General features: G+C 58.7%; 2 protein-coding genes across 26 annotated transcripts in view; one reads left to right on the top strand and one right to left on the bottom strand.

Moving 5' to 3' along the window:
- The window catches only part of NCOR2 (nuclear receptor corepressor 2), a 223,112-nt gene extending 220,590 nt beyond the window's left edge, over positions 1 to 2,522 (top strand). For 18 of the 24 annotated variants that reach the window (XM_032653910.1, XM_032653924.1, XM_032653923.1 and 15 more), the window contains 2 exons: positions 599 to 778; positions 1,378 to 2,522. In XM_032653910.1, the coding sequence (XP_032509801.1) occupies positions 599 to 778; positions 1,378 to 1,559 (362 nt within the window). In that variant the 3' untranslated portion in view covers positions 1,560 to 2,522. The remainder of the gene's footprint in view (positions 1 to 598; positions 779 to 1,377) is intronic. The other 6 variants (XM_032653920.1, XM_032653918.1, XM_032653915.1 and 3 more) reach the window with 1 other exon arrangement.
- Positions 2,523 to 5,156: 2,634 nt separating this feature from the next.
- On the bottom strand, positions 5,157 to 21,345 carry RFLNA (refilin A). Of its 2 annotated transcripts, XM_032603728.1 has the most exons (4): positions 21,108 to 21,238; positions 19,347 to 19,424; positions 10,471 to 10,580; positions 5,157 to 9,054 (listed from the first exon to the last, which is right to left on the bottom strand). In XM_032603728.1, exons 3-4 carry the CDS (start codon positions 10,542 to 10,544, stop codon positions 8,721 to 8,723), a joined length of 408 nt encoding a protein of 135 aa, XP_032459619.1. In that variant the 5' UTR covers positions 10,545 to 10,580; positions 19,347 to 19,424; positions 21,108 to 21,238; the 3' UTR covers positions 5,157 to 8,720. The 2 variants fall into 2 exon arrangements, with proteins under 2 accessions (XP_032459619.1, XP_032459618.1); XM_032603727.1 differs by lacking the exon at positions 19,347 to 19,424 and having other exon boundaries at positions 21,108 to 21,345.
- Positions 21,346 to 27,873: the final 6,528 nt, after the last annotated feature.

The following is a 27,873-nucleotide window of genomic DNA, read 5'->3' as shown; positions in this document are numbered from 1 at the left end:
TGATGGGGTGGAGACCAGCATCTGTGTACCAGATCCAAACTCATGAATCAGGGAAACCAGACGGGCTGGCTCGCCCTCTGCCCTGGGTCCCGGATCAACACTGCGTATCAGGGCAAGGGCCAGGAAGAGAGTTCTTGAGCCATTTTTCTGACCTGGACACTGTGGCCCCGGGAAGTTTCTGGACTTAATGAGGGCCCAGGCCTGGCCTCAGGGGCCCTGGCTTCTCTGCAGAGGGCCTGCAGCCTGCCCAGCCCCGGCACAGTCCTGGGGCAGTGGTCAGGGTCAAGCCAGAGGCCTGAGGCTCCGTGCTTGAGGTATTAGCCCCTGGTGGGTAGGGGGCCTCAGGGCAGCCTGAGGGGGCTTTGCGAGTAGTTCTACCCACTCCCCTAGTAGAAACCCCCTCCAAATCCAGGCTCCTGGCTGGGTCTGGCCATCTGGTCGATCTCCTTGGCTTCCCAGGGGGCTGGGCTGCTGTTCCCCCTCCCTGGGGGGCCCGGGAAGCAGGGGTCCGAGGCCTCGCCCACCCACCCCCACCACCTCTACAGCGCGAGCGCTGTCCTCAGTCCGACTCGGCCCCTTCCCACGTGTCCCCCTGCAGGTGGTGGCGGGAAGGCCAAAGTCTCCGGCAGACCCAGCAGCCGAAAAGCCAAGTCCCCGGCCCCAGGCCTGGCGTCTGGGGACCGGCCACCCTCCGTCTCCTCAGTGCATTCGGAGGGAGACTGCAACCGCCGGACCCCACTCACCAACCGCGTGTGGGAGGACCGGCCCTCGTCCGCAGGTGGGCCCCGGGGGCGGGCAGGTGGGCCTGGCCGGCTGCCCGAGCACCTACTGTGTGCGGAGCACGTGGTCAGGCCTGTTCTGAGACACTCGCCCAGGGCCCTGGCCAGCCGAACTGGGGCTGGCAGATGGTCAGGATGCTTCTCGTAAGGGCCCAGGTGGAGGGAAAGAGCACGATCTAGAGGGAGGGTGAAGGATTCAGGAGGTGAAGAGAGGCCTGTGGGCAAGGGCCAGTCCCACAGGCTTGGGGGGCCTCAGGGGAGCCCCCGACTTATCTGTGCCTGCGAGGAGGTCCCTGGGGGAGGTGCGTGATCTCCCGCAGGTCCAAGGGAGCTCTTGGCTACAGGACAGACGCAGGGGGGCGAGGGCAGGAAGAGCGAGGCAGCTCCCGCTGGGCCGGGCCACAGGCCGCCGGGCACGAATGGCGTGGGAGTGCTGGGAGTGAGGCCAGGTGGGCAGTTTGAGAAAGCTTCCAGGAGACAGGAGAGGTGGGGAGGCAGGAGGCCGAGGCCCCAGCTCCTGGGGAGGTGGGCGGGTGGGCCCCTGGGGGCCGCCAGGCTCACCGGGGCCTCCGGGGCTTCTCTCCCGGCCTCTCCGCAGGGTCCACACCGTTCCCCTACAACCCCCTGATCATGCGGCTGCAGGCGGGGGTCATGGCCTCCCCGCCCCCGCCTGGCCTCCCCGCGGGCAGCGGGCCCCTGGCCGGCCCCCATCACGCCTGGGACGAGGAGCCCAAGCCGCTGCTCTGCTCGCAGTACGAGACGCTCTCCGACAGCGAGTGAGGCTCAGAACGGGGTGGGCCGGCGAGCGGCCGGAGCAGCGGGCGGCTGCCGACTCCCCCCACCGAGGAAGGAGCCCCTGAGTCTGCCTGTGCGCCCGTCTGTCCGTCCGTCCGTCCAGAGCCGGCATCCTTGCCTGTCTAAAGCCTTAACTACGACTCCCGCCCCGGCTGGCCCTGTGCAGTGACCTTACTCAGGGGATGTTTACCTGGTGCTCGGGAGGGGAGGGGCCGGGGAGGGGGCACGGCAGGCGTGTGGCGGCCACACGCACACAGCCGGGGCGGCCAGGGACCCAAAGCAGGACGACCACGCACCTCCCACGCCACTGCCTCCCCACCTAACGCATTTGGAACCAAAGTCTAAACTGAGCTAGCAGCCCCCGCACCCGCCCTCTGTCCCCATCCCGCTTAGCACTCTGGACAGACGGACACAGGCCCTGTCCAGGCCCCAGCGCTCTTGTCCCAGTCCCCACGGGCTGCCCCAGCCGACGAGACCGCTGGAAACCAAGTCAGGCCAGATGGGCGGGCGACGGGGCCGGGTGCGGCCTGGGGTGAGCGGCTGCTCCGAGGAACTGGACTGTTTTTTTCATACATCGTTGCCGCAGCGGTGGGAAGGAAAGGCAGGTGTAAATGATATATTGGTTTACAGGGTATATTTTTGATACCTTCAATGAATTAATTCAGATGTTTTAAGCAAGGAAGGACTTACCCAGTATTATTGCTGCTGTGCTTTCGATCTCTGCTTACTGTTCAAGAGGCGTGCGCAGGCCAACAGTCGGTGACCCCATAGTCCACAGGACCGAGGTGGGGCAGGGGCTGCCAGCTCTCGAGCCCCCCTGCGTCCTCCCTCCCTTCCTTCCTTGGGCAGAATGAATTTGAAGGGGATTCTGTGACCGCCATCTGCGCACGGCGGTGGCGTCCTGTCATTTACACACGTTCTTCTCATTAAAAAGCGAATTATACTCCACTTACAGAGGCTCCTTCTCTATCTTAGCCCTGGCAGCCAGGAGGACAGGCGACTGGGCCGTGGGGGCGGGGGGGAGGGGAACAGTTGGAGTGTAACCCTGCGGGGGACAAGGGCACATCCCCTGACTCACCAGTCTCTCCCCTCTGCAGGCGAATATTTACGCCCACGGTAAGGATGTCACCGTGCAGACCTTGAACAGTCCCACCCGTGGTGAGAGTATTGAATTTTCACACCCACGAGGAGGGTGTCAGATATTCACAGCCATGGTGACGGTATCCAAGAAGGCCATCGTCAGCTCTTAACTGTTAAATACTTTAAAAATTATTCCTGCCCACACTGTGTTAGGGAACAAACAGACCCTTTGCCGTCACTGCTTTGGATACGCGGCAGAAGAGAGAACAACCCTCCCTCCCAGCTTGGGTCTTGAGGCAGCTGCCAACTGGCGTCTTGCAGGCTTGGTAGAACGTGTCTCAGACACGAGCTGTGTTCCTTCAGGAGCAGAGCCGGAGCTCCAGAGAGGCTGCGATTCTTTGCCATGGACGTGCGTGAAGGATTGGGGCGGGGCAGGGTGTGGGGAGCAGTGAAGGAGAGAACCAAGGCCCACTGGATGCAGAAATTCCCATCCCCTGCCCGACCTGTGAACTGGTGGTCAGCCCAGCACCTCGTCTCCCCAGGGTGTGGACCTGGGCATGCGGAGAGATGTGCGTCCTCAGGGGACTCTGCCCACCCTCCCTGGCGCTCCAAGTTTACCCTGCGAGCCTGTGTGGCGAAATGAGCAGAGGGGTCTTTGGAGCCCCACAGGGCTCAGCCTGGCGCCTGGGCTGTAGTTCTGATGCCGACAGGCAGGTGGCAGTGTTGGGCCAGAAAACAGTCTTGTCCTGCTCCGGCCCTCCCTCCGGTCCTGGGCGCAGGCCAGCCCCAACCTGGAATCCAGGATGGGTCAGGTTGTGCTGGCCACACCAGCCACAAGGGGTTGGCCATGCTTGCTGGTGCCACCGAGCATCCCATGGCACTTCCCTCAGCTGTAGTCAGACCAGAGTGATACGGGGGTGGCAGGGACACAAGTGTCAGCCCACAGGCTCATCTCTGCCATCCCCCTGTCTGCATGGCCTCAGGATTGACACCACTCGGCACCTAGGGCCAGTGGCACAGACCCCACACAGTGATGTTTGTGGGGTGTAGGGAGAGCTCACGGCCTCCTGGTGCCTGTGAAGGGTCCACCCTCTCTTCCAACCTCACCCAGCCAGTCCTCAGCCCCCCACACCAAAGGGTTCATCCCACCCCCATCTTGTTTGGTTTTCTTACTGCTCCATCTTAAAATGGAGGCCCCTGCTGTTCCCTGATCCCCATCTCTCTGGAAAACTCCTACACATACTTCAAAACCCAGCTGGGTCATTCCCTCCTCTAAGAACCCATTATCCCTCCCCATCTTCTCTCTCCTCTGGGTCTTTGCTAACACCCTGCAAGCTACTGGACAGAACCCCTCGAGAGCAAAGATCTTGCCTTTCTCTTCCTGACTCTGTTGTTGACTGAGCCCCTAGCGACTGTTGAGCTGAACTGATGCTGTGAGGATCCGATTCCATAGAAAATGAGAATGTGATTTGCCAAGCGTAGGACACTTGCTGGCTAATTTCCCAGCGTCTTAGAACCCTGGGACGTTGGTCAGAGTGCAGATTCCTGGGCCCCACCCACAGGGTAGGAATGATTCTCTAGGTCCAGGGTTGGGGCTGGGAATCTGTGTTTTCATCCAGCGGCCCAGGTGTTTCTGATGCCGGTGATTTGCAGCGAGGGTGGTGCCCGAGGTCAGAGCTAGAACCTGGTCCCTTCACTTCTTTCTGGCCAGGAGTTCTCCAGTAAGGGCACAAGCGGCTCTGCAGAGGGAGTCCCGGCCCACCAACCCGAAGAGCTGCCGCCCACAGCGGGGGCAGGAACGGGCTGGTCCCTACAGCACTAGGGTTGGCTCAGGACAAGCCCACCTCGGGCCAGGTGACACAGACACTGTGACAGCTGACCTGGAGCAGTCGGGGTGGCTTCCTGGAGGTGGTGGTTCTTGGGGAGGGGATGGGCTGAGTGGAAAGAACCTGTGTGGGCAAAGGCTGGGAGGTGAAACCCAGCCGGGGGCATTCAGGAGCCCAGGGTGGCTTAGACAGAAGGCAGTGTGGAGGCCCTGGAATTTCTGAGACGGAACAGTCAATGCCCAGTAAGGTGATTTGCTGGTTTTCTGAAATTGGGTCTTGTTGGCTTGCAAGGGTGCTGGGTGTATTGAGGGAAAAGCAGGCCAGGAGGCATGGGGTTTGGCGCGGCACAGAAGGCCAGGACAGAGCCCCACTGCCTCGGGGAGTGGGGATGGGGCCAGGCCACGTATGGGGCAGGCGAGAGGGCGTGTGCAGCACATGAGTAAAGACAGACCGTGGAGCCAGCTGCCACGTAATGGCCATGTGACCCTGGCCAAGCCATTTGAACCCTCTGTGCCTCTGTTTCCCCATCTGTAAAATGGGATAATGATATTGCTGTGAAGAGTACCTCAGAGATGGGCTGTGTAGCTCTATAGAGACACAGTTTACTCACCTGTGGAGGAGTCAGTGGGACAAGGCAAGAAAGAAAGAATGGGTTTGCGAGGAAAGGAGAGAGAAGAGAAAAAAACTCCAGGTGGTCCCGCAACAGTGAATCTTAATTTGCATATTTACGGGGATAAACTGATTTGATCACTGGCAGCTGGTGGGAGGGCCCCCTGGTCATTCCACCTTTAGAAGGCCAAGGAGGGCCCTCAAAGGAGACGCATGTGTTTTCATGGCTTCTCCAGGAAGCCGGGAGGGTTTAGCTGTGGCAGCCACGTGACGGGCTGTCCTTCCAGCCCACCTCCTCCGGGGTTCAGCCAGGTCACGCTTCCTCATCAGAATGTCTCACCAGCTATCTCACAGGCTCACTGGGAAGATTAAATGCAGAAAATTCTGACAGCAGGGCCAAGCGGTCTGCAGACAGAGGCAGCGCCCCGTGTACGTGTCGGCCGCCAGGGCTGTGGTTTGTTCTCACCAAGGCTACTCTGCGGAGGAGAGACGAGACCGCGGACGGACGGGGCACCTGTGTGTGGGGCGGGGGCCGCCGAGCTTTGGAAGCCTGCGAGTGTGAACCCAGAGATGAACCCAGAGACTGGCTGGGGCGACAGCAGAAGAGGCTGAGCGAGGCGGCTCAGGATGGGTGTTTGGGGCCAGAGCCGGCCCTCGACATTGGGAAGCGTTTCTGCCCCTTCGAGAGAGATGGACGCCCTGACCCGCCCCCAGCAGGGTCCCGGCTCGATTCGATGGCAGCCCAAGCTTTACCAGCACGGATTCGCACCGTCCCAGCCGCCAGGCAGTTAAGGCCATGGGCCTGCCGGGCAGATGCTTAGAGAAGTTAAGCGACAGGCTTCTTCTCCAGCCACCGTGCCCTGCCTGCCCGTGTTGGTCTTCCCCTCCCAGGGGGCTTCAGTGAGTGACCTCTGCCCCCCTTGCCCAGTGCATCTGGGTCTGGGGAGTGTGGAGGAAGGGCAGAGGACAGAAGGGCCTCCTGCAGGCAGCAGCCTAAGCCGGGCAGCGGGGTCACTGGCCTCCAGGCCCGCTATTTTGAGGGTGGAAATCCCACGGGCTGGGACGGGACCTAGACGAAGCTGGCACCTCTTTCTGCCGGGTCTCCAAGTCCTCTGGGTTCCCGTAGGACAGACGGCTGCTTCAGAGGGAAACCGGGGCGCACTTGGGGGCCTGACGGGCCGCAGCCCTTGCACCCCACGTCCTCTTCCTCCCATCCTGGAGTTCCAAGGTCATCAGGGAAGGCGGAAGCCGTTTGCATGATCAAAGGAGACGGTCTTGTTAGACACGTGCGGCCCCGGGTCCTCAGGGAGATGCTGAGATGGAGTCAGGAGGGTATGAGGCCTGTCAGGGTGATGCTTGTGAAAGACAAAAGGGACAGGAAGCAGGACCTGGCAGGGATTGAGCCTCGGTCAACTGGTCCCGTCCCACCGCACTCCCATTGGCGGGGTGCCCGGGAGGAGCCTGACAGCTGCTGGAAAGCTCTAGTTAGAGGCCATCCGCTAACTGGACGCCTCAGAAGTTGTTTCTTGAAGGGCAATTCCAGAGACATCTCCAAGGTCACCGGATTCGCTGGCACCATAATTGCACGTGTCAGGAAGCCCAACCCATTTTTCTTTCCAAGTGGGGAAATCAGGGCTGTGACTGGAAAGCAAACTCGTGCAGCTGAATTTGCCTGGTGCCAGCGATGCGCCCCACAGTGTGGATCCGCACAGAATCCCGTCTCTACACAGGCTGCGCTCTCGGAGTTCCCAAGGCTGTGTCTGCACCCCGCTTGTCCGTACTGAGTGGCCGAGGCCTCCAGGTTCTTCCTTTCAGTGACATGACCCTGTCCTTTGGCCCCGCCCTCCTGGATTTCACCCTGGCCCCGCCCTGTTAGACATCGTCCTCCATCGAGGCAGGAGCCCCTGCAAAGACACCGGCACTCTCCCACTCAAGGACACTGCCCCGAGTGTCCGCCTCACTCACAGTCTGGGGTCCCAGAGGCCCCTCCAACGATGTGGACCAGACGCGCAGAGGGTGTAACAAGGCCGAGGCCGCCTGCTTTGCAGAGGCAGCCCCGGCCCTTCTCCGGGGACAGATCTGGCTTAGGGTGTCTGCAGGTGCCAAGGGCTGGCGTGCGGAGCGCAAAGCTCAGGAGCATCAAACATGCAGATTCCCGGGACCCTCCCCGGAGTCAGACCCCAGTCCCTGGGCCTCTGCATTTATTACCTAGCTCCTGGGTGGGGCTGGCGCACTCAGGCTGTCTACAGGGATCAGGTAGGGGCACAGGGCTCTCTCTGAGCCTTCCAAGTGTCTCCCTGTCCCCTGTGCGCGGTGGGGAGGGACCGTGGGCCTATGAAGACCAGTCCCACCCACGGTGGGGTTTGAGGGTCTCAGAAACATGGAAGAGGGAGTCTCTTCGAGTCTGCACGTTTTATTAAGATAATCAATCGATTCTTAAGTTATTTCTTTGTTAATCAGAAAGCATCTCTGTGGCGAGAACATGCACAGTCTGTAGATATATAAAAATATATCAGTCACTTCGCCTCTCCTGAACGCTAGCTCCGAGCCGCCCCTCCCCGCAGCGAGGGAGCTAACGCCCCGTCTTGGGGGGATGCCAGAAGAGCGGCGGGGCAGCCTCCACCTGCTGGGTCCAATCAGGTCTGAAGGCATCTCCATGGCCACGCTGTGGGCTTCTGGGGCATTGGTGGCAGGCAGCCCCAGGCCGTGGCCCCAGCACCCAGGTATCCTGGCTCTTCCCAGGGAGCACAAGGGTCTCCCGTCTTCCTCCCCCGACCTTGCACGTGTGTGGTGAACCCTGCTGCACTGGCCACTGTAGGAACGGGAGGCCGGAACGAGGGCAGCTGGACCCCACGGAATCTGAGAGCTGACAGCTGGCCAGGAGCCGCGGGCAGGTGGCAGTGGTCATTTCCAACGGCTTAGACGCCTCCCCTTGGCACCTGGCTCAAGGGCTCTGACGGTCCAGAGTCCTGGTCCTGAAGGTGTCAGGACACAGGTTAGCAGGATGCCCTGCGGGTGAGGCTCCGGACACAGAGCTCAAAGGCCTCGGTGCTGACGGGCTATGCCCTCCATCCTCCGCACTGGGGCACGGGCACGGGGACAGCGCGGGCAGGGCTCCTCCAGGCCGCTCCCCACACACAACCCACAACCAGCCCTGGCAGCGTTGCCGGCTTTCGCCCAGCCTCCCGGCTCACCGTCCACCAGAGGTTGCTGGGCTATGGCTCTGGGCGTCCAGCTGCACACATGTGAAAGGCCTGCTCTGGAAACAGCCCTCTCCAGGGGCGGCGGGTGTCTGGATGGCACCCTTCTTCCCTCCCACGTGGCCTGGGAGCCGGGGTTGGTGGGGGGCCCCCCGGCCAAGGCCGGGCCGGACGCCTCAGTCCTGCCGGCGTTCGGGGTGTCCACTGCTTCAAGGGCAGCCAGGGCCAACACACCTTCTTCTCTCCCAGGCCGTCGGGGCGGGCACCGCCTACCCACCTGCCCCCGCCCCGGGCTCCTCGGGAAAGCCAGGCCCACGCTGCCTCACCGGGTAGGTGCTGAGAAAGCGGCTGCGGCACGGGCAAGACACAGCCCGGGGTCCCTCCCGAGCGTGGAGCCCGTGCTCCGGCCGCCGCGGGGGCCGGGCTGCCGGTCAGAGCGGCGCGGGGCCCAGCAGGCCGGGCCCGGGGCGCGGGCACAGCTGCAGCTCCACGCTGGCCGTGAACCAGCGGCGGGGCCGGCCCAGGCTGAGGTGCAGGGTGGTGCGGAAGGAGCTGCGGGCGCGCTTGGGGAAGATGATGGTGGTGCTGCGGAAGCGCAGGGCGCGCGGCCGCGGCTCCAGGGTCAGCTGGCTGCGGTAGCTGCGCCACGTGCAGTTAGGCGCGGCCACGATCGTCTCGCTGTAGGCCGTGACCGTGGGCACCGGCGCGTAGAAGACCTTGTCCCGGAAGTGCTTCTCCGAGGCGTACTTGACCTCGGAATTGCAGCTGCGGGGGAGGGCGGGAGCACGGGGGTGAGCCCCGGATGCGGCAGCCAGGTCACCGTCCCGCGTGGTCGGGGGTGGGGGGGCAGTGCGAACACGGAACGGCCTGGGCTCTTCCGAAATGCCCGGGTCTGTAGGGCAAGGAAGGGCTGAGGGACCCAGCTGGCTTGGAGGAAACTCGAGAGACGGGACAGTTAAATGCCGCACGTGACGCCGGCGGGATCCTGGACTGGGATAAAAATAGGCCATAAAAGGACATTTGGGGACAGTGGGCAGGACTGGACCAGGCAGCGGCCGTGTTTCAGCTTTAGCTGGCTCGGTTTTGACAAGTGCACTGCCATTATGTGAGAGGATGTCCCTGTCCTTAGGAAGGACACCAGCTGGAGTTACTTAGAGGTTCAAGGTCACGGTGTCACTAACATCCTCTCAAACGGGTCAGAAGGAAGTGTCGTTTACGTAGAACGAGACAGTGAGCAGATATTCAAGCCAATGGAAGGAGCCAATGAATCTGTCTAACGGGGGTTCCCTGTACTCTTCCTGCAACTTTCCTTAAGTTTGAAATGTTATCAAAATGAGTTTCCCCCCAAGTAGCCGCAGCACCTCTAGGTGAGTGACCCTCCTTACGCGTGACCAACTGGTCAGTGCCCCCAGCTCTGCTCCCAGATCATCACACTGGAAGGAAAAGCTCCGGGGAGGGGCGTGGGGACTTCACCTGTCTCCCTCCCCGCTGCACCCCACAGGTGACCCGCGTGGGAAGGGAAGCAGGGGTCCCTTGGGCCCAGGCAGCTCGCATCCACCCTGGCTGGGGCCTCTGTAATAAAAACTAAAAAGGAGAGCTCTTTGGGAAGAAAAACTTTTAAAGGGGACCTATTTGTCTCCTGGGACCCTATCCAGAGGTGAAGCGGGAGGAGGTAGTGGGTCCCACACCCCTGGGCAGGCCGGGGCGACGTGGACAAATCCATCCTGAGCGTCCCAGGGATACGCGGGTGAGACCCACGGACCCTAGACTCCACCTTCTGGAAGCCCGATCCCCAGAAGCCCTCCGAGGAGGGCAGATGGCTGGGGGAAAGCTCCCGGTGGGGTGGCCTTAACTCAGAAGTGCAGGTGCCACCTGAGACGTCCTACACGTGGGAGGGCACCTAATACACATTCAGGGCAATGGCTCCCTGGAGGAAAAAGGGGCAAATGCAAAATAAAACCCAGCCAGGTTGGGGGCGAAGGTCAGTGTGGAAATGGTTGCATGTGGGCCGGGAAGGGCTGGAGAGGTGGCAGGGAAGGCCACTTGGGGATAGAGTCTCTTCAAATCACGGCTATGCCTCCTCGGGGAGCAGCACGCGGAGGGGCTGCCTAGAGGGAGGGGAGCCTGCTGAGTGCCCCAGCCTGGCCACCCCGCCCCACCCGGCCCAGCTGCCCCACTCACCGGATCTCGGGCGTGGGTTCTGGGTTCACCTCAATGCTCTCCCCAAAGAACACGGGCAGCATCCGGGGCCTCATCTCTCGCGCCGGGGTGCTCGGGGGGAGGGGGAGGGGCTGTGGGGAGAGCCAGGAACACAGGGTCACGTGAGCAGCCCTTTGGCACTGCAACCTCAGCTCCCCGCTAGGCACAGGGTTGCCCCACACCACTCCAGTCCTGGTTTTCTGGAAGCCTGCTTTGCGGGGTCCATCGGGAAGCCCACCCCAGCGTCCCTCTGTGGAATCCAAGCGCTCTGATGCCCACGGCTCCCCACCCAGCCACCGGCCTGCCCCTCAGTTCCTGGGCATCTCAATAAGGGGACGTGGTAACGGCCTCTTTCTACAACGCCCAGCCCACCCGAGCCCCAGGAGCCAGGCTCAGAGCCCTGTAGAACTGGGACCCCTCTCAGGGAGCCCCTGAGCCTAAGCTTCGCAAGCTGCACCCCTGGGTGACACGTCAGGTAGGAGCTCTGTGAGGGACTGAAAACCGTGCTCATCGAGGGAAGAGTTCCCGGCGCTTCTTGGTGCATGGCTGTGGGCCCCTCCTTCAGATCCTTCACAGGCTTTCCCTGTCCTCGCCTGGACGAGGAGAGATCACAGCAGCTATGCTTTTTGAGCGCTAACCGCACCGGTCGTTGCTCTGAGCACTCCATGTATCCGTACATTCGATCACGGGAGGGTGCTGTTACTAGCATCCCCATTTTATAGATGCTGAAACTGAGGCCCAGGGTGGCCAAGTAACTTGCCTGAAGCCACACAGCTAGGAAGAGGCAGAGCTGGGGTTGGAACCCTGGCGGTCTGGCTCCAGAGTCTGCACCCTCACCCATGTTCCCCGGCTGCCTCTCAGGTCCACGGGGCGGGTGCTGCAGCCCCAAGACCTGTCCCGTCACCTCCTGCTCGGAGCAAGCTTGCCCTCACACACAGGATCAGGGCGCTTCCCACACAGGCCTCTGTCCATGTATCTTTCACTCGCCTTGGCCACGGCCCAGGCTGCCTCTGTGCCTTGGTTTATGCTGTTCCCTGTACTAGGAACGTCCTTCCCTTTCCTTCTCACTTGGTCCGTCCAGGGTGGCAACTCAGGCACCAGCTCCCTTGTCTTCCCCCAACATCCTCTGAGGGGTTCCTGGAGCTCCCACCTGCTGGTCTCCATTGCTGCGACCCCTTTGTGTGTCACCCCCAGACCATGAGCTCCTTAAGATTCAGGACCTGATGACCTCTCTGGCCCCAGGGCCTGGCACCTCGCAGACCCCATGGTGTCCAAAGGCAGGACCTCACACGTGCAAAGCAGCGCCCTGCTCCCCTTCCACCTCTCCCCGCCGTCCTGTGAGCCCTTGGGCCAGGCCCACACCTGTCTTCAAATCCTCTCTCAGCCTATGGACATGGTCACCGCAGCCCCCTCCTCAGCTGATCACAGCGTCCCCAGGACAGGGGCCGAGGAAGGACCACAGGAAGAAAAGATCTAAGACTTGCGGAAAGAGGGGCTTCTCCATAGGCCCCCAGCAGCTGTCGTCAAGCTGTCCCATCTCTCCCTTGCTGGGCACGGCAGGTGGAATAATGGCCCCCCAAATGTGCATGTCCTAATCCCCAGAACCTGGGAGTGCGTGACCTTACAGGGCAAAAGGGACTTTGCACATGTGGTTTAGGATCTTGAGATGGGGAGGCTGTCCTGGAGTACCCAGTGGGCCCCCAATGTCTTCACAAGGGGTCCTTATAAGTGAAAGAGGGAGGCAGGGGGGTCAGAGTCAGAAAGAAATTGAGGACATGCTGCTGCCTTAAGAGTGGGCGGGGCCAGGAGCCAAAGACTGTGGACAGCCTCTCGAAGGCGGGAAAGGCGAGAATTCTCACCTAGAGCATCCAGAGGGGATGCCTTGCCAAAATCCTTGCTTTTAGCCCGTGAAAGCTGTTTTAGATTTCTAACCTTTGGAACTGTAAGATATTAAATCTGTGTTGTTTTAACCCACTATGCGTGGGGTCATTTGTTAGAGCAGCGACAGGAAGCTAATACACCATGTGACCCAGCAAACAACACCCCTCTCGGGGCTGCAGCCTCCTGGGCCCCGAAGTGGGGCTACAGGAGCACCCGCCTCCCAGGCCGCAGTCACGACAATGATTCAAAGTGTGTGAATGTGTGGGACAGGGCCCGGCACGGGGCAAGCGCCACATAAAGTCTTGTATAAAAGTCTCAGAATACGGAGAAAAGGCTTGTATTCTGCGTGCTTTTCACAAAGGCTCGAGGGGTGATGCCTGGTGCGGGGGGGTCCTCTCAGGAGAGAGAGGTACAATCCACACTCTTTTTAACCTTGAGACAACCCTGCTCCTACCTTTCAGAAGCAAGTGCACATCATTCAGGCGCTTTAAATTTAAAAATAAAATAGTGATGGGAATTCCCAGGTGGTCCAGTGGTTAGGACTCCACACTTTCACTGCCATGGCCCGAGTTCAAACCTGGTTGGGGAACTAAGATGCCAAGAGCTGCGCGGTGTGGCCAAAAATTTAAAAATATATAAGTTTAAAAAAAATCAAACAGTGACAAGATAGAGGCACTTGTGGTATCCTCTGTGGCTCTGTGAGATCGGCACCGGCCTCAGCTGTAAACCTCCATGATTTGATGGGCATAAAAATCATACTCTCTCCCCGCAAGGCTATCTGAAGCGTGAAGTATGGCGCTTTCCCAAATGTGTGCAGGGGTTTGCTGAGCACCTACCGTGCGCCAAACACCTACTGCGCGCCAGGCCCTGTGTGAGTCGGATGAGGTACAGTGCCTCCCAGGGCTCTTCTTGTGGACACCGAAGAGGAGAGAGGATGAGGCAGGCGTGTGAGGGGCTATGGACATGGGTGCTAAGGTTTTGGGAGGTGTCTCTAGGTGGAAGGGCCGGAGGGAGGGAGGGCCAGCCTGCTACTGGCCTCCGTCCCCCCACCCCACCCCCAAGAAAGAACAATTCCCAAGCTCATGGGCAGGGAGGGCTTCCTTAGGAGGCAAAGCCTTCGGTGCAGAGCTGGGTACCACCATCCCTCTCGGGTCCCCCTGAGCCTCCTGGCACAGCCCCAGTGCACATTTGGGGCCCCATTCTGGCCGGATCTCACTCCCCACACTGGCTGCCAGCAGAAGGGACAAGGCCGACCTCACAGACTAGGCCAGGAAGCTGGAGCTCTGGGCACCGTTTACCAAAGGGCCCTGGTGGAAAACAGCTAAAATCTGTCCCACCTGGGAACACGATACAAGAGAGAGAGGAAGCCTCTGAAAATCCAGACGCAGGCTGGCATCCAGGGGCCCCGGGGGGCGACGAGACAGCTCAGGCAGTCGCTGCCGAGGCCTGAGGCTGCCCCCGCAGGGCTCCAGGGACCGGTGGCAGTTCCGGCCGTCCCGCAGCCGCCGCGCTCCGGAAGCTCAGAGCCGAGTCTTGCAGCTGCAGCGGTGTTTTAACATCAACATGGCAGCGCTGCGCGCGGAGCCCGGCCAGCCCCGGGAGCCGGCCAGGAAGGCACACCGTTGGCCCTGCAAGGGCAGCCCTCCAGCCACGCTGGACGCATATTCCCATCGGAGCCGCCGCCGTGGGAGGCGAGCTGAGGACGGGGCTTGGGCGCCAGCTCCCAGGGGACCCCCTGCTGCTGCCGCTGTACCTGATGGCCTGGCCTGGGCCACCTGGAGCGAAGAAAGCTCCCAGGCGCCCTGCTCCCCTCACCGCCCCCCAACCCTGGGGCAGCCACATCCCAGCTCGTTTCCCCAAAGGCCCTGGTGCTTGCTTCCCTCTGAAGAGGACCCGTCGAGGAACCCACCTGTGCCAGCCACCTGTGCACAGTGCCTCAGTTTGCTCGTCTGCACGAGGAGGCTGATGCCCGGGCACGAGCTGGCTGGTGTCCTCGGGTCCCCTCGCAGCCCTGGGCTGCAGGGGCAGGGGAAGGCACGGGGAAGCTGAGAGCTGAAGGCCGGACCCCAGACTCCCAGACGCCCACCCTGGGATGGCGACACAGCTGGGCCAGCCTCCAGCCCCCAGCTCCTTCTAGGGACCGGGAGAGCCCTGTTCTAGCCTGGGGAGGGGGCTGGTCTGGCTCCCTGGTCTCCTGGGCAGGCAGGGGGTGTGTGTAGGGACCAGGGAGTGCTTCCGAGAGAGTGGGACCCAGAGAACAGCGGGCTGCCCTCCGCCTACCGTGCCCCGCCCCCCGCCACCGCCTCACCCAGTGATTCACACGCCTTCCCTGGAGCTGCCGGGTGAGGATACATACTCCACGCCTGGAAGTAAAAATACACCCCGGCGTCTGGAGAGCTCCCCCTTCCTGGCTGTGGTACAGGGCACGGCCCACAGGACGGCAAAGAAAGATAAGTCCTCCGTCGTGAGAGCTCCGTGCCGCGCGGTGACAGCCCAGCCCCAGTGACAGCCCAGCCCCACCGGGGGTCCGGGCCTGGCTGGCAGTGACAGGTAGGGATGGAGCAGTGCTGCGACACACGGTGGTCCCCCACCTGCCACCGCACGGGACGTGGCTGAAGCCACGTGTGACCCACAGAACCTTCCGCTTAGGGAGCATCAAGCCCCCATCAGCGGAGGGTAAGTGGCAGGAGGAAGGGTCTGGGGAGACCCCACACTGACATGGGAGAGGGGCGTCCTCACCAAAGCCACAGGGAACCTTTGTAAGGGCCGAAACAGCCTTTCTCAGGCCACTGGCCTCACTGGCGGGGGATGGCTTCAACCACGATTGGAATTAAACTGAATATCTTCGGCGTGTTTGGGGATTTGAGACCAAAAGCTCCCATGCTGGGCTAAGGGGACGCTGACCTGCACCCATGAGGAAAGTGATCCAAGGAGGGACATTTAAGCCCCAAGAATTCTTATCCTTTTTATGAAAGGCTTCGGGTATTGGTGGCAAATCCTGGGGTGAGGGGAGGGACTCCAAAAGGCTCGTTGCACAACACGGCACGACAGAGGCGGTGAGTGGGCCAGGCTCGGGGAGCCCAGGAGACCCCAAACAGCGCAGGCGCAGGGTCTGGCACTCAGAGCAGTGAAACTGAGCAAACCCATACATCACAGGTCGGAGGCAGGGCTCAGGGACGGGCCTGCTCCCCAAGATGCCCTTGGGTGCCCGATGGACCCAAGCCAGCAGGATGGTGGTGGGTTGGTTTGTGGCCTCCACAAAGATATGTTCACATCCTAATCCCCAGGACCTGTGAATGTGACCCTCTTTGGAAACAGGGTCTTTACACATGTGATCAAGTTAAGATGCGGTCCCACTGGACGGGGGTGGGCCCTAATTCAACATGGCTGGTGTCCTTATAAAAAGAGGGAACTTTGGACACGGGACACACAGAGGGAAGAAGGCCACGGGGGAACAGAGGGAGAGATGGAGGGGTGCATCTCCAAGGTAAGGCACGCCGAGGATGGCCGGCCACCACCAGAAGTTGGGATAGACACAAGGGATGGATTCCTCCCTAGAGCCTTCGGAGGGAATATGGCCCTGCTGACACCCGGATCTCAGACCTCAGGCCTCTTTGTACCGTATCTGTTTCCCCCACCCCACAGCAGGGAGGCCAGGAGTCCCAAGGGCACAAAGGACAGACCACGCCCACCCCAAGGAGAGTCCCTGTCAGTCCCCGCCTAGTGGCATTTTCCCAGGAAGGTGGCTCCTGTTCACTCCCTCGCCCCCAGAGCACCTGGCAGGGCATGGGCTTTAGTGTGACTAAAGCTACAGGTAGAACTTCTCACTCAGATGAGCCTTTCACAGAGACGCAAGGCTGTCAGACACGTTGCTGAATTTCCGCTGGAGGCCACTTCATCCAGGATTAAGCGGACGCAGGCTGAAAGGAGGCACCAGGGTTTTTGGCCTCATGGCCTTCCTTTCCGCCAACAGGCTCCTTCCTCTGTGGCCTGACACACCTGCTTCTCTTGCACCTCAGCTTGCTCACAGGCACCTTCGCTGGTCAGGGACACACCGTGAGCCTGCAAGGGGGCCATGGGGGCTGACCCCTGTCTCTTTAGTTCACCTGTCCATCCATCCATCCATCCATCCATCCGTGTGTCCATCCATCCATCCATTCATCCATCGGTCCATTTATCCATCCATCTGCCCATCCATCCATCCATCTATCCATTTGTCCACCCACCTGTGCTTCCATCCTTCCTAATACCAGGCACTAACTCCCTAAATTCCTAACTCCCTTCCCTCTCTGCCCTCACCCTTGGTTTCACCATCATAGACCAGAAACAGAGAAATGAGAAAATCCAGGTGTCCTGGGTTGGGGGCAGGGGTGGTGACAGCCAAGATCCTAAGAGTTGGCAGTGACAAAGATTTCCAAGAGCTGGGCAGCCCCGGGAGATTTTCGAGGATGGGCAAAGACAACCCACTCCCCACCACCAATTCTACCTGGTTCCGGCCCCAAGGGCTTCCCTCGGAATCTGGGTCCATGGAACCAGCACCTCGTCCTTAGGGAAATTCCCCAGTGTGCCACTCGGACATACACTCGATGTGCAGATAAACCCCAGGAGATCAGATCGGGGTGACGGGGCAACGCACGATGGGGCCCAGGCCACTGGCTTCTAGAGAACCCATATCCACATCTGAAGGGGTAACAGCCCAGATTGTCACCTCCAGTCACCACTCCACGGAGGGCCGAGCCCCTCATCTGCCACAGATGGGTGATCTGTCCTCATCTCACCCACCCCAGTGGTGGCTGTTCCCTCAAAGATGCACCCCAGAGAAGACGACTTGCGATCCCAAATGCCATCTGTGCTCTCCCTGAGGGTGGTAAGAGGGGACAGGGCTAGTTCCCTGAACTGGCCATGTTAACCTGGGGAGATGGGTATCTGCCACACACACTCACTCATCCTTCCTGGCAGCAAGACCTCTCCCCACAGCTCCGTCAGGCAGGACGGGGAGGGGGGCCGGAAGGACATGGGGTGTTCCCTCAATCTGGAGCCGGAGGTCCAGGCCCTGAGAGCTCAAAGGTGACACAGACAGCGGCTGTCCTGTTCACAGCTGTATCCCTCGCCAGGCCTGGCTTAAATATTTGTGGGATGAATGCAGCTGACAGGCAAACCCTGGCTGGCCCGGCAGGCGGCCTTGGCTGTCCCGGTGGCCTGCAGGCGACCAGGGGCCCACTGCAGGGAGACAAGCCCTCCACAGAGCCTGTTCTGCACAGGCACTTCTCAGTCAAGTCTCTGATTTGGGTTTCTAATTTGGAGGGTCTGGGAGCTCATGAGACCTTTTTAAAAAATAAAAATAAAACAGTCACAAGTACATTTTGGAAAGACCAAATGGAATTTTACTTTCTGGCCTCAGCTTAGCCCACAAGTCCCTGCACTGCCCTCCACCAGCCTCACGGCTGCAACTCAACCACGCCTCAGGACCTTTGCACTTGCCATTCCCTTGGACTGACACACATTTCAGCCCTATGACCATAACGGCCACTCTCTCATGTTTTCTGGTTTCCATTAAATGTCACTTCCCTGACCATCCAGTCTAAAGGAGCTCTACCTGAACCCAGCTCTTTGTCTTACGGGCACTTAACAATCCACCTGGTGTTTTATCACATGTTTAAGTTGGTGACTGTCTCTCCCACTAGAATGCCAGTTCCACGAGGGCAGGGCCCCTAAACATCTTTTTCACCACTATGTCACCCACGGCCCAAAACAGCACATGGCATATAGCAGGTGCTCAATAAGTACCAGTGGGACGAATGACCGATTCCTAGATCTTCCTTTGGTTTGGGAATTACCAGGAACGGTACCATCGTTGGTCCACGGAGTGGGCCAGAAGAAAACCTATGATCAAGTTAGGGTGGGGTTGAGGAATTCATTTACACCCAGCCCACTCCCCAGTGCCTTTTACGTCTTGGGGGGCAATGTCGCAGCCAGCCAGTTACCCTACATCCACGGGGTAGTGCCCAGAAGTTACGTCCAGCTTATTAAAACAAAGTGGGGGGAAATGGAGCCTCTTTCTAGAGGGTGAGCAAGTTTAACATGCACTTGCAGTATAATAAATACGGTGACAAGCTATCGAGGACCTCGGTGGCCAGGGGTCTGGGGACAGAACTGCAGCTCATCCCCCTGGCTGGGGTGTGCGCCACCAGTGTCGACCAGGAAGGCAGTGCTGGAAACTGGGTGTCAGAACAAAGATGCCTACCCCAGGCTGAACCCCAGGCCCACATGGTCTGACAGGTGCCATTAAGGGTGTGCCAGAGCAAAGTGGCCCTGCTTGCAGCCAGCCACTAGAAACCATCAACTCCAAAACGCAGGAGAGCAGCCGAAATTTTGCCTACATCTGCGCCTGGAAAGCACTGTCAGTGAGCCGCGCCCGCAGGCAGGGTTTTGTTAAACACCAGATTAGCAACATTTAACAGGAGTTAACCTGCGGGGGGGGGGGGGGGGGGGATGGAGGCGGCCAGTGTGACGATAATTTAGGTGCCCGGGGCCCCAGCTGCAGGCCCCGGGGCCCCAGCTGCAGGCCCCGGGGCTGAGAAGAGGCTTCCCTGTGGCAACCATTCCCTCTCTTTTTATTAAAAGCAGCATTTCCAAATCCTGTAGGTTCAGAGGTATTTTTTTTTTTTAAATCAAAACAAAACAACAACAACAAAACTCAGGTAGTTAATTAGCTGCACAGCGAAAGGTAGGATCACAAAAGGTTCAAGGGTAGAGACTCCGGAGCCCAATTCCCTGGGTTCTAATCCAGCACCGCCACTTAGTTTAGGCAAGTCGCTAACCTCTGTGCCTCAGCTTCCCCCTCTGGGAAATGGGTGTAATAAGAGCACCTACATACTTCTTGGGACTACTGTGAAAATGAAATGAGTTGATGCAGGTAAAGAGTTTAGGACGGCTCCTAGCACCCGGGAAGGCTATCTAAATGCAGGTGTCATTACCTGTGTGGAAACAGCCCCAGGTCTTGCCTTCAAGCCAAATTAGAAAGATCAGAGACAGCTCAGTTCCATACCTGGCATCTAGTTAGCAAGGAGGGGGAAAAAATAAAATCAACTAGGACAGCCAAGACAAGTAAGCCAGGCCCACTGTTCTTACGGCCGCCCCTGGCTGGCCTGGCCGGCAGGGAAGGCCTCCAAAGATCCTTCTATAAGGGGGATTCCGGGTCATCCAAAGAATAAAGGGGAAGGCTGGTTCCCTGTCCCTTTTCTCCAAGGCCCACTGTGTAGGACACCACAGGGATTTATTCCCAACGCGAGAGCTCAAATACCACCCCCTCCATTCAACTGTGCCAAGTCTGAGACACTCTTTCAGGAAAGCTGGTACGTTCAGACAGTGGGATCGATTTCACTGCCAACAGCCTGGGTCACATCTATCAATCCCTGGAAGTCCAGAACGCCTCTCCTACCCCCAGCCCCCAAAAGAGAGACCGAAGTTCAAATTCAACGCATGATTTTGGTCTAAGCCAGCGGTTCCCAAACTCTGCTGCACATGGGGATAACCCGGGGAGGTTTTAAAAATCCTGATGTCCAGGTGGCAAGCTCTACCAATTAAATGACACTGTCTGGAGGTATGAGGTGGGCATGGATATTCTTGAAAGATCTCCAGGAGAGGGATTTCCCTGGTGGTCCAGTGGTTAAGTCTCCACGTTCCCAATGCAGGGGACCTGGGTTCGATCCCTGGTCGGGGAACTAGATCCCAGATGCCGCAACTAAGAGTCCGCATGATGAAACTAAGACTTGATGCAGCCAAATAAATAAATACTTAAAAAAAAAAATCTCTGAGAGATTCCCGAGCCCACTCGAGTTTGGGACCCACTGGACCAGGGAGCAAGGGAGACGCCAGTGACATTCCCATCAATAGGCCTGGAGGCAGGGGAACCATTCCTTTCTGCTCCTGGGAGGATTTCCAACTGGGGGGAAGCATTTACTGCCCTGTGAGGTACCAGGTGGGCATTGCCGGGGCCCCAGGAAAGCGGCACCGGGCTGCAGTCGTGCTAGGACACCCGGCAGAAACAACGTGAAGGCGTGCAGAGAGCCGCAGAACAGGGAAATGCCACTGGGATTGTTAGCAGACTCCGGATGTCCAAAGGCGCCCGATCCCGCCTGCCTGGCTCCCGCCTGCCGGGGAAGGGGTGCAGGGAACCCAGTCTCAGCCCAGCCACCAAGCTGGGTGACCCCCGGAGCCCACCTGAGGGCCCCACTAAGTCTGGCAAGAGGGAAAACTCTTGCGTCTCCTGCCCTGGGGTTCCAGCCTTCCCCAGGCACCGCCTCAGCTCCACGTCAACATACCTCAACACCCCGGGAAGGAAGGGCTCCTGTCTGCGTTTGGTTAAAAAAAAAAAAAAAAAAAGTCTTTCACGTTGGCAGCACAGGGGGAAGAGTAAACAGGGAACCTGGGGACACTGCTTCGGCCAGGGGTTCCAGCTCACCTAGCCTGAAACCAGCCTCTTGGAGGATTTCGGACAGTCCTCAACCCCTGCTCTTTCACTGCTGACAGTAAGACAGACGATCACTCCTTAGGCCCACAGCCAGGGAGAGGGCTGCTGGGGTCAGGCTGGACCGTCCCCACCTGCGGAGCGTGGCTGTCACTTGGCCACCTTCTTGGCTGGGGGGATGGCGGGGGGAACCCAGTCCCGGCTCCTGAAGTACCCCATCCGGGGGGCTGGCTCTGTTCCCGGTTTCTGCGCGAAGCCGCGTGCTTACCGCTTTGGCCTCGCCGGGTCCGGGGGCCTCCGAGGAGGCGCCAGAGCCCCCCGCGCGGGCGTCGAGGATGCCAGGCGCCAGGGAGTAGAAGGGCGGGCTGGGGCTGGGGCTGGGGGGCAGCCCGGAGTCAGGGCTGTCCAGCAAGCCCTCCCGGCTCTTCTCCTTGAGGCTCTCCTCCATGCCCTGCAGATGCAGGTGGCCCACCATGTCTGGGGGGCGCCGGGCGCGGGCCCCCGGCTCCTCGGGGGGCTCCTCCACCGCGCTCCGGGGCCCGGGGCGGGCGGCGGCGGGGCGAGGGCTGCGCGCCGGGGACCTGCGGGCAGAGCCGAGAGGCGGTGCGTCGGGCCCGGCGCCCACCCGCACCGCCCCCCCGGCCCGAGTCCCCGGTTCCCCGGCCGGCCCGGCCGCGCGCGCGCGCGCGCCGCGCCCAGGAGGGGCCGGCGGTCGGGCGCCCGGCTCCGTGCGCTCGGGGCGGCTGCCACGCCGGGCCTGCCGCCCGCCCGCCCGCCGCCGCCGCTGGCCGCGCTCCAGCCACGCCGGGCCCGGCCTCGCCTTCGCGCTCCGCCGCCCGCCGCCCGCCGCCCGCCGCCCGGCCCAGCCCGAGGCGCACGCCGCCGCCGGGCCCTCTCCGCACCTTCCCGGCCGCGCCTCCTTTTCTAGGCGCCTCCTCCCGGCCCACCCCGCCCCCGGCCTCCTCCGCGGTGGGCAACCGCCCCGTCTGGCGCCTCCACCCCCCAAGCCCGCGCCCGGAGCGACTGCACAGCTCGGCAATCCTCCGGAATAAACACCCCAGCGGCGGCACCAAGGGGTGACTCGTGGGGTCCCCAGGTCATCCCAAGTAACAGTAGTAGGAGTAGTAATGTCTGAGGTGACCTTTCGAGGTTTCTCCAGCTCACTGTAGTCCGAATAAAAGAATCTTCAGAGACCTCTGTTTTAGAAGATCTGTAACTTACAAGGGAGGGGGCGGAAACCAAAGGCTTCAATGCTCCTCAAGCTTCAAGACCTGTTCCTTAGCTTCCCTCTTTCCAACGGGCCGGTCCGCCCCTTTGTTGATGTTCTAAAACACGAACCAACAGTCCCAGGGTATTTGTGTCTCCATCATTTGGGTACCCAAGCCCAACATACTGGTCCTCTGGCGTGGAAAGCCTTGGGTGGAAATGGGGCTGGGGCAGGTGACAGGGAGATTAGAAACATTTCCTGAATCCTTCAGCACCTGGCTCTTTCCCCAATTTCTTCCAAGCAGGTTCTTGCGCACTGACGGTCTCTCCCATCTTTCCCTTCTTTTCCTTCCTCGGAAGGGAGAAGTCACTTGCTTCCGTTTCTTCAGATGATTGACAAGGAGGTCCTTGTCAGTCTAGCTCCCACCCACTCATCCACCCACACAGACACTCCCTCCCCCACCCCCCCAGCCAGGTGATCCAGCCTTCCATTCTGAAAGCAGGGAATCCAGGGGTACCTAGAGGTTGCACTGTAGAGCAGGAATGTGGGAGAGGCTCCTGGTCTAGCCAAGGGAGCAGAGGAGGCAGGGAAGGTGTGAGAGTGTGGACAGATATACTAGTTTGGTTTCCCTTTGGTGTCTGCTCTTCAGACACCCCCAAACTGAGGGCACCAGGCTAAAGCATGGTCATTCCATCAGGACTGATCAAGCCGCCACTGTGCCCCCAGCGCTGGGTCCACTTCAGAGCCGCCCACGAGCAAGATAGCCTGGCCCCCGGGGCGCCCAGTCAGATGAGGGGGGAAAACACACCAGGAAGCAAAGGCTGTGAGTTTCAAGGAGGGCATTGACAAGGCACTGCCAGCAAGAATCATCAGAGGGACAGTTCATTGCTGGGGTGTTCATGAAAGCCCGCTCTGAGGAGGGGACGTTTTAAGATGAGTCCTGAACAGTCCCACGTGAGCTGGAGAAAAAGAACTAGCCTTCCAGGCAGGGGGACGACAAGGACAAAGGTGCTCTCAGTAGTGAGAATGAGTTGCATTCCAGGAAGGGAGAGAAGGGTTGGGGGGCTTCCTAAGAGTGCTGCGGGGGGGACACAGAAGGACATGTTATCAGGTGAATTTGTAGCCCATTTCCATACCAACCAGGAAGACCAGGGGAAGTCTGCTGCCCAGACAGAATTAGCCAGAGCTTTGAGTATCTGGAGCATTGTGGAGGAACAAAACAAAACAAAACCCAACACAGAACAGCTGACTCCGTTTGCTTCAGTTCTTAGGCAAGAATTCAATTCAATTCTTCCTCAGCCTTGGGCTCCGTGACCAGAAATACGTGGGTGACTTATCATCTCACAGGACAAAAGCGGGGGCTGTGATTTGCAGAACAGACACACATTAAGATGCTTCCCAAATGCTCACTCACTCAAGCCCCCAGAAGCGAGGTCGCCTTCACTGCCCTCACTGCCGGGCTGCCCTGGAGAAAAGTCTTTGATAAGAACGGATTACTTCTCAGCCCAGGGAAGTGAATCTGGCGGCAACATCCAGCGAAGGCTGGTGGGGAATTAGGCGGAGGCATGTGGGGCAGGGTTGCATCATTGAAGTGTCATCTTGACTTTATTTAAAATGTTGCTATTTTCATCATCTGGAATTTTTTGCACTCATTTTGGCCTTTACAGCACAGCAGTAAAATATAGTATGTGTCGCGATTTCCACATCTGGGACATTTCCTTAAATTTTGGACTCCAGGTGAGGGCCCTACTCTCCTCACCCTAATCTTGGCCCCCTTGTGCCATTCATGCTTATCAGGGGTGTCTTCATAACCATGCCCACTCGGGTTCTGGAAATTTCCCTGTGCCCACACACAACTTCCCCTGAAATGGAATAACGCTGGAGATGTGTCTACACCCAGCAGCAGGAAAAACATGACCGCACTACAAATGTCAAACACGCAGTTAGTGGCCCACACAAATGACCCCAGTGACCATTACCTCTGACCTATTTGGATCCACTGCCACCGGCTGGGGGCTGCCCATCCACTGAAAGCTGGTACTGTAAAAGCTTCTGTTTCTCACTGTGTCAGATGGTCCGCAAATGTCAAAGAGGGGAGAAAAAGCCGAATTTCCCTAAGTTAGCTTGAGCCGGGAGCTAGCAGTGGGTGGGGGGGCTGTCTCGGCCAGTCTCTGGAGGAAAGGAGGCTTGAATCTCTGTAACGTGAGGCCAGTAGAGCAAGCAGGGCGGGGTCTTTGCAGATCCGAGTGCCTGCTCTGGACCAGGTGCTGTGGGCGGGGGGCGAGATCAGGTCTGCAGAGACCCGTATGTGGGGCTAAGGTATTTGGACTTTATCTGCCAGGGGACGGGGAACCTGTGGAGTTTAGGAAAGATCTGATGCAAATTGCTTCCGAAGTTGGATTACGGAGAGGAGAGTGGAGGGACTTCCCTGGTGGTCCAGTAGTTGGGACTCTGCGTTTCACTGCAGGGCGCACGGGTCCGATCAGGGAACTAGGATCCCTCGTGCCACGTGGTGCAGCCAAAAAAAGAGAGGAGAGTGGAGACTGAGAAAAATCGGGCAGAGAAAGTCGATATTTAACAGAAAAGAAGTTATTAGGGTACCCCGACAAGGGGTCCTGAAGTAGGTGTCCCGTGCTGGAGAGAAGGGGAGACCCCCCCATACCACACACTTCCGGGAAGGGAGACGTTCGTTCAGGAGCTCGGGGAGTCACCTGCTTTTAAGAAAGGTGACCTAGGGCTTCCCTGGTGGCACAGTGGTTGAGAGTCCGCCTGCCGATGCAGGGGACACGGGTTCGTGCCCCGGTCCGGCAGGATCCCACATGCCGCGGAGCGGCTGGGCCCGTGAGCCATGGCCGCTGAGCCTGCGCGTCCGGAGCCTGTGCTCCGCAACGGGAGAGGCCACAGCAGTGAGAAGCCCGTGTACCGCAAAAAAAAAAAAAAAGAAAAAGAAAGGTGACCTAGAATGGTCCCAAGCTCCATGGGGCTCACCCAGCACCCCGGCATCAGGGGGGGTTTCCCAGGCTGCTTTGTGAGGGGGAGAGAGAAAGGCCAGAGGATGAAGGGGAAGGGCACAGAGGAGAAAAGGCTTTTTCATGGAGAGCCATTAGCCACTTGTTCCGAGCAGCAGTGAAGAACATTCATGAAGTGGGGCTGTGCCTTCAGGGACGGCTGACAAAGGCCTCTGCTCACACACTGTCTCACCCTGGAACCCCACAAGCTACACTGACACTCCAGATGCATGCGTATTACTTCTAATTTAAAATAAAGGAGATCAACCCATGGAGGCTCAGAGAGGTGATGTGACTTGCCTGCGGTCACACAGCTACTAAGCAGAAAGGCAGAGTGGAGGCCGCGAGGATGGATGTGGGGGAAAGCTGTCAACGGGTACTAATGTATCGTGAAATGGGGGAGGCAAGACTTAGGTCCCAATGCCTGACAAACAGGCATTTCTGTGACCTGCACGGAAAGTACCAAAGCAAACGGCCCATCTGGGGAGCACGTTGAAGACCCCAAAGGACCAGGCTGAACTGGAGGCAAAGATCCTGGTCATGTGACATGGTGATTGTTCACGGATCACCTCCTGCTCTTGCCAACTGCACTGGAAGTCCCCTGAGGACAGGGCTTGGCAATCCTGTTTCTTGGTGGGCTGTGCGCACCACACACAGGAGTCTGAGGAACTGTACTTACGTGACGCACCCAGAAGGGCCCTAGTCACTCACATAGCAGTCCCTGGGGAGGTGGTGGCTGGTGTATTTAATCAGATCTGTATAGTTCCCCACAGTTCCTCAATGGTTGACATCATATTCTGGACAGATTAGCAGAATATGGAGAATTACATCACCTTTAGAGATGAGAAAATGGAAGCACAGAGAGGGTAAGCGTTTTGCCTAAACCCACACAGCAGAGCCCATTCTTAAAATCCTCATGTGGGACCTGTCTTGGTTATCATTCAAGAGTCTGTCTGAAACAAGGAGCTGTCCCTTTGCGGGGGCCAAAGTCAAAGCCCACCGAAAAGCCCCCTTCTTTTCCCAATGAGAATGCAGGGCTGTGGGTAGATCAGAGCTGTCTGCTCTTATTTCAGGAGCCTCTGTCAAATTCCAGATGGGGAGCTCTTGCTGGCAGGAATGGGGTGCACCCCTGGGTGGGGTGATGGGGCCCATGAGGCGCAGGTTCTCCTCACCGCTGGGTATGGTCACAGCTTTAAATACTGCCTACCCCCTAGGAGGGCTCCCACTCGAGGGAGAGGGGATCTTGCTGTCGGCATGCTCAGCTGCGTGGGTTTGAATCCCAGCCCCGTGTGATTTGGGTGATTTGCATGCCCTCTCTGTGCCTAAGCATCCCCGTCTATAAAGCGGGGCTGTTAATAAAGGGATTAAATGAGGATTAAATCTACTGGGATTAAATATAACTAGAGTCTGCTTCCAGGCCTGCCAGTGCCAGGCTGAGCCCTCGGCACAATGCCAGCGAAAATTCTCCAGGCTTGGCCCGCCTGTGCTCTTAATCCCAGCACCTCACTTCCTCTCTAGGTAAAGTGACCAAAGTAATTAACATATTAAATACATATGTGTGTATGTATAATCAGTATATCAACATATAATCGATATATTGAATATATATGTATATAAGCACACATACACACACATATATATATTTTTTTTTAAAGAGAAGGAGGTGAAATGTGAGCTGTCTTTATCTTTTATGTGCAAAGTGCACAGATATGGTCTACCTTTAGGGAATCCAGGAAATAACAGTAATCAAACATTATTTCGGTTTTTTTTTGTTTTTTTTGCGGTACGCGGGCCTCTCACGGCTGTGGCCTCTCCCGTTGCGGAGCACAGGCTCCGGACGCGCAGGCTCAGTGGCTCACGGGCCCAGCCGCTCCGCGGCATGTGGGATCCTGCCGGACCGGGGCACGAACCCGTGTCCCCTGCATCGGCAGGCGGACTCTCAACCACTGCGCCACCAGGGAAGCCCCATTATTTAGTTTTTGAAGGTAGCCACCAGGACTTTAACTGGAGTTCAGAGAGGCAGAGGGCTGAGAGGTGAGAAACAGTTGCTTTGGTATAATAAACTCTGGACAAATCCCATTAGATTTTTTTTTTTATTGAAGTAGAGTTGATTTACAATGTTGTGTTAATTTCTGATTTACAGCAAAGTGATTCAGTTTTACATATATATATATATATATATATATATATACATATGCTTTTTAAATATTCTTTTCCATGATGGTTTATTACAGGATATTGAATGTAGTTCCCTGTGCTCTACAATAGGACCTTGTTGCTTATCCATCCTATACATACTAGTTTACATCTGCTGACCCCAAACTCCCAGTCCATCCCCCCTCACGCCCCTCCTCCTTGGCAAGCGCAAGTCTGTTCTCTGTCTGTGAGTCTGTTTCTCCCATTAGATTTGTTCCCAAGGGCATGGGATCCAATGGAATAGGTTTTCAGTGAGAAGCACGGTGCCATACAATGACAATGATATTCGGGCTGTGAGTCCAGCCAGGCCCAGCCCTGGGGCCCGGCCAGTGGATGCCCTGCCCACCCCTGCTGGCCATCTGGCCTGAGAGTTTTCCATAGCGCCCTTGCTCAGTCCTCAGCGCAAGCTACAGGTGTCCCCGCCGGGACATAGCTTCACCAGTGACTCACCTCTTCATTTTTAGTACGTCCTCTGAGCCTGCGGCTCTGTCTCTGCAGCAGCTGTCTGTCTGGGGGTCAGGGCCGCTCTGGCCTCACCGCCCTCGGGCCCGTGCACAGAGGACAGGGACCGAGGTCCGCACCAGGACCAGTTCTTGACAAGCTGCCCCACTAGGAGAGGGAAG

This window comes from Phocoena sinus, chromosome 14 (genome assembly GCF_008692025.1).
Source record: "Phocoena sinus isolate mPhoSin1 chromosome 14, mPhoSin1.pri, whole genome shotgun sequence".
NCBI lineage: Eukaryota > Metazoa > Chordata > Mammalia > Artiodactyla > Phocoenidae > Phocoena > Phocoena sinus.
This window is presented reverse-complemented; position numbering and strand designations above follow the sequence as displayed.

What these genes read in the sequence shown, in the direction of transcription:
- RFLNA (XM_032603727.1), bottom strand. Translation starts at nt 21,314, where the DNA reads ATGGTGGGCCACCTGCATCTGCAGGGCATGGAGGAGAGCCTCAAGGAG. An exon ending in GACCCGGCGAGGCCAAAGCG is followed by an intron (nt 10,581 to 21,107) that starts GTAAGCACGCGG and finishes CTCTCCCCACAG; the next exon opens with CCCCTCCCCCTCCCCCCGAG. An exon ending in GAACCCACGCCCGAGATCCG is followed by an intron (nt 9,055 to 10,470) that starts GTGAGTGGGGCA and finishes CCTCCCCCGCAG; the next exon opens with CTGCAATTCCGAGGTCAAGT.